Source organism: Quercus lobata, chromosome 7 (assembly GCF_001633185.2).
Source record: "Quercus lobata isolate SW786 chromosome 7, ValleyOak3.0 Primary Assembly, whole genome shotgun sequence".
Lineage (NCBI taxonomy): Eukaryota > Viridiplantae > Streptophyta > Magnoliopsida > Fagales > Fagaceae > Quercus > Quercus lobata.
In genome coordinates, this window is record NC_044910.1 from 10769771 (window position 1) to 10775631 (window position 5861).

At 34.3% G+C, this 5861-nt stretch overlaps 1 protein-coding gene across 1 annotated transcript; it reads right to left on the bottom strand.

The window, feature by feature from the left end:
- Positions 1–3547: 3547 nt before the first annotated feature.
- Positions 3548–4717, bottom strand: LOC115951561 (protein FAR1-RELATED SEQUENCE 5-like). Its single transcript, XM_031068742.1, has 2 exons — positions 4657–4717; positions 3548–4185 (listed from the first exon to the last, which is right to left on the bottom strand). The coding sequence occupies exons 1-2, from the start codon at positions 4715–4717 to the stop codon at positions 3548–3550; spliced, it is 699 nt and encodes a 232-aa protein (XP_030924602.1).
- Positions 4718–5861: the final 1144 nt, after the last annotated feature.

The window sequence follows — 5861 nt, forward strand, 5'->3', positions numbered from 1 at the left end:
CCATGCACATAAGGCTCCTACTAAAACACCATTTCACTCCCATCAAATTCCTGACCATGAATAAACTAGCAAACCTTTTTTTTTTTTTTTTCTTTTCCTTGAGAAGGAACCAACTAGCAAACTAAGATAAATTCTCCTTGAAGAGGGGTTAAATGGCTGACAGCCACAACTACTTGAAACTTGTTAAGGATGAGATTAGGGTATCAAAATCTCAATTTTAGTTTGACGCAGGACAATAAGGGGGGGAACTTGTGTTTGGGTGGTTTTCAAGCTTGTGGGTGGCTGTTTTGATGGATGAACTCTTCAAAAAAATAAGGTGTTGATTCATCTTTTTTGATACCATTCAAAGGGAGATATACACAAAAGTTATACAAATGCTGGGTTGCAATTGACTTGAAAGGCATGTAAGCAAATAAATTTTTTGGAAAATGGTGAATGTTGCAATTGACTTGAAAGGCACTGTTTCCACAAAAGTAGCATGGTACTCCTCAAGGACTCTGCAGGAAAGAAATTCATTTTATCTTAGAGATAGTGAAGAAAGGAAAATATAAATAAGCTAAGGGAAATGATTTAAAGTTGTTACTTGTATCTTCTGCTAGGTGCTGTGAAGAACAATAAGATTCTTTCCTAGCATTAAGGGCATGGCTGCAACAAGCTTAACTATCATCAAGCTTAATGATCATCTGCTATCTTAATGATCATCTGCAAAGTTGACCACTTCCTTTTGCTCCTCCTTAACCTTGCACCTGCTATCTTAATGATCATTTGCCAGGTATCAGCTAATCCTTGTTAAGTGTTTTTCTGCCTTGTAGGCTGGTGTTAAGAAGTGTTTTGGTTGTTGAAAGCCACTTGATACCTGCAAATCAAAGATTGAATAGTTAGACTAGCCTCCATACTAAGAGTGCTGGTGTAGGCTTTTTCCACATGGTACTTACCAGACTTGGAATGTTTCCACAACAATTTGTCTTAGCTAGCACCTACCTTGGAGATGGGGGTTTTAAGAATTTCAGCACTAATAGTATGAGGGTATAGGGAACGGATTAAATCAGGTTTCCAGGTGTGTGCAGAATGGTCAATAAGGTTAGACACAATGCCAAGTTTAGATTATGATGCTGAAGAAGCTGATCACTGCTGAAATGAAAATACTTTTCATTTATATTAGTTATATTCAATTGGATGAAGAACAGTGTTGAATAATACAATTTTTGTCTACAGGATGAGAAGGCATAACAAAAGAAAATATACAAAAAGGAATGTATTCTAACATATCCTAAAAATCAGCCTATTTTCATTGCCTTCAATATAAAAAAATAACATTTCCTACAACTTTCACTCCTCTCATCATCAATCTATACTTGTTAGTTGCATACTTGTCAAGAATCTTCTGAGTTGAATACTCATCAAAAATCTTTCAAGTCAAATCACTTTTGTCCTGGATTTAGTTGTGTAAAACCATTTAAGAAAGAATTATACAAAATTAGATATAGACATTTTCAGTTATTAGTAACAAAGTGATAACTATTGATACAAATAAATAAACATAACTAAAGAGGAATAAAAATAGCAAGTATATTTACCTGACTTAAATGATTTAAGCAATTGTTACTTTGAAGCATGCTTGTTAAGCTAACATTTGGAGAAGCACCGCTCCAAAAAGAAAAAGGGGTCTACATTCAAATTATCTCAACATCAAATTGTAGATATTTATAAAAATGAAATACTAGTGCATAAATCATTTTATTTTATTTTTTTCTTGTACCTGATTTGATAGTTGAAAATGGTTTGAACTACTAGTCATTGGCATGCCCAGAGAATGGAATACCTATAAAATACTATAAGAGATTAAAATGTATGATCATTTAAAAATAAATAAAAAAGAGGATGCAAAGGGCTTAGATCATACTTGATTATTGTAGTTCTCATCCATGGGTACATTAAATGGGTGCATTGGCTGGCATAGTTTGCTGGAAGTCCTCTCTTGGGCAATTGTTCTAAAAAAAGAGAGGAAATATTGGGCATTATTCACAACAAATAAATAATTGAATCATTGAACTAACATTTAAAATTTAAAAAGAAAAAGAGTTACTTGATCTTGTAATATCTTTTAATGCCTTCCTTTTACGCTTCTCCATGTTGCTTTTCATTCTTGCATTTGTGACTCCTTTTGGTCGCACACATGGGCGATCTAATATAGGCAATATTAAGTGAGCAATTAGTCTTCTCAACATCACCAGAGATGTTATTATCCACAAAACTATTTTCTCTTTCACCATCATCTCTTGCCACACTTAACATCTCCATATCTTTCTCAACAAATTCTATCATCTCTCTAATTTTTCTTTTGCACATTTCAGTATGCCGAGTTGTTGCTTCACTTCTTGTGAAAAATTCATAAACTGAGCACATTAATTCATTACGGCGTGATGTCACTGACAACTCATCATTTGCATCTGTTGATTTTGTATGATCACATACAACATTATATTTCTTTGCATTTTTTGTCCATCTTTTCAAAATATACTGAACAGGAAGCTCTGTTACATTTTTCACAATAAGTATTCGCAAAACATGTCAACATAGTAACCCTAATGTTTCAAACATTTTACAGCTGCACATGATTTCATTATTTAAGGAGTTAAAATGGACAACATGAACCCTCCGACCACCTCCTTCAATGACTTCATAGGTGAAAGACACTCCATCAGAATTAACATCTTGGTGTGTGACCCCCAAGGTAGAAGTAATTTCTAACTCAAACCTTTTAAACATTGTACGAGTATAAACAGATGATGCATATTGCAAAAGTCCACAATTTTGGACTATTTGAAATACCTTGTTTGCAACAAAAATCTTCTTCTAACTCTTCTGTGTGCATATTTTTTGAAGCTTTCTCATACTCATGTACAAATTCTGTTAGTCTCATTGTTTTGCATGCCTTATGTTGAAAAACATTATTTGTACTCTCGCTCCTGGATGAAGCTTTCATTTGGCAAGAGAAAATGTTATGACTAAAAACTGAACACCACCTTTCACGATTTTCATATAAGGTGCTAAGCCACTTATTGCCCACCAAATTGTAATCTCTAAGCAAGGCATCCCAACAAGACTGAAACTCTATTTCTGTCTCACACTTATAAAGAATCTTATTAAATCTACTCTTAAATTCAGGATTCCCATAATGCCTTGGTAAATTTTCTGTAGCATTTTTTGAGATATGCCATAAGCATAGGTGATGACAAGTATCAGGAAGCACAACTCTTATGGCATTCTTCATTGCTTGACATTAGTCAGTAAAAATTGTCTTTGGTTTTTGATTTCCCATTGATTCCAAGAATGTTTCAAACATCCAAGTAAACGAAGTAGTTGTTTCATCCAATAGAAATGCACAACCAAAAAGTACATTCTTCCAATGATGGTTGACACCTACAAATGGGGCACATATCATATTATACTTGTTAGTTCGATATGTAGTGTTAAAGCATATTACATCTCCAAAAAAGTTATAATCAATTCTTGATCTACCATCTCTCCAAAAAAAATTTGTCATTCAATTTTCTTGATCAACTTGAATTGCAGAAAAAAACATAGGATCTTCTGCTTGCTTCTGTTTAAAATGGTTTACTAAACTTTGAGCATCTCCAGCCTTAACATTGATTAACTGCTGCTTGTTCACCGCATTATAGCAATCTCGTTTTATAAACCCAACATTTTCAAATCCCCCAGCTTCCTCGACTAAATAGGAATATGAACTTATTGTTCTTATGCCTGCTTCTTTGAAAGTTCTTATTACACCTAACTGAGCATCAGTTATTTTTCGATTCGACCTTAAAAACGGTCTTTCTTTAGGCTTTGCAAGCTCGTGATTATGATTAGGATTGAAATGAGTAACCTTCCACTCACCATTTGTCACTGTAAACCGGATACTAGCTTCACAACCAGTCCTAGTTTGTAATCTTTTGAATTTCTTATCATCCAAATGATCACCATCTCGTGGAAACCCTTCTTTCGAACACACATACTCTCTCTGTCTTACACCATTTTTTGCATATCTGAGTTTTTCTTTTCGAACACTAAACCCAATTCGTATAGCATAATCATTATACAATTTATATGCTTCCTCCTCACTGTGCACCACCATTCCAAGCAAATTTTCAACATCTTGTAGTTCTTCATCGGCTCTAATATCTATAATTAAAAACATCACAAAACACATTTCTAAGGGAACTCAAATCAAAAGGATAATAAAAAAAGAAAAAAGAATGGTTAGAATGGTGTGTGCGTATAAACTATTAACTATAAGAAAAAAAATTTTGAACTATTTTTACATTTTGGACTTAAGGTTCATTTAGAACTTGTGCTCTGTTTCAAAAACAAAGAAACAGAGTGGCATCTAATAAACCCAAAAACAAAAAGTAGGCAGGGGTATGGAAGGAACCTAACGATTCACACCACAGACTCATAAAAAATTAATTTTTAATATCTATAAACTAGATAGAAAGAAAACAACACATAAAAATTTCATTATTTTAATTATTTCTTATCTTGGGCTTTTATCACACACGTAGAAGATACCATATTTGTAAACTACATAAAAACAAAACAAAGCTAAGAGAATGATACATTGAAGAGTGAAATGAGTCTTTGTAACATACATACCTTGATCAATATTGGTTAGCTGCAATGGCGGTGTGTGGATTCCAGGAACCACTTCAGCCATAGCTTACTGTCAATCGTACTCACTATTCATCCAAGGGAGAAGAAAGAAAGCCCAGCATAAGATTTTTTGAAAGGCTCGTCCAATGATGTGGGAAGGGAGAGGGAAGAGGATTGAGCGGGTAAAATAAAATTTTGGGTTTCAGAAATTGGGTGAGAAGTGGCTAACACAGTGGGTTAACACGGTTTGATTTTGGGTTTCTGGCTGTGGGTAAGTGAGTAAGTCTATAAGTAGAGCTGAGAGTTAACCTTGGTTTGATTTTTTAATTATGGTTAAGTTAATGGGCAAGGCTGATGTGGAGCTGAGTAAGAAAAGATGGTTATGTGGCCTTTTTTTATTGGATGTTGGGACTTGGGAGAGATAAGGCACGGTTCAATTTGTTTTTAAAAAAATCTTTGCTCATAGATGTGGTTATTTTAATATACTTATGATCCTCTTATTAGATATTGTATGTGGCCTGGTTTTGGGAGGGAAATGATGTTTTAGAATTCTTTCTTCCATGTCCCTTTTTAAAGATGAATCAACACCTTATTTTTTTGAAGAGTTCATCCATCAAAGCAAAATACTTACACTTCTCAATGAGAAATTGCCCTTTTAACAACATTACCAATAATTTACCCTGATACTCAATGAGAGAGGCACTATTCAAAAACAGTTCATATAATTGGAAACAAGCTCCAACTCAACAACAAGCTGCCCAAAAATTGAGAAATTTTATTGCCAAAATGAACAAAATTTACAGTGAGATCCAAACACCAAAAACAGAGCAATAAAGGAAGCAAGTGAAATCAAATGTGTTATTCCTTATGACCCTCATCAATACAATCCATCTTATTTATGTAACAGAATCCATGTTAACTAACTAATCCCCTAATCAATGATTACATCTCACTAATCAATGCATTAACAGTAAGTAACTAATTTACTACCCAATGATTAACAACCCTGCTTTAATTGCCTAACTAACTAACTACCCCTGACCATCCCAACCAACTGCTCAACTTTTTGGTACAACACAGCAGCAACCAACGCACCCCAGTGCACACCTCAATGCACACAGCTGTGCATCACCCAACACACCTTAATGCACACCATTGCCTTAGCACGTGCCTCAGTATTTTGGCATTGTATCACATCAGAACCAATT

What these genes read in the sequence shown, in the direction of transcription:
- LOC115951561 (XM_031068742.1), bottom strand. Translation starts at nt 4,717, where the DNA reads ATGGCTGAAGTGGTTCCTGGAATCCACACACCGCCATTGCAGCTAACC. An exon ending in GCTAACCAATATTGATCAAG is followed by an intron (nt 4,186 to 4,656) that starts GTATGTATGTTA and finishes TTTTAATTATAG; the next exon opens with ATATTAGAGCCGATGAAGAA.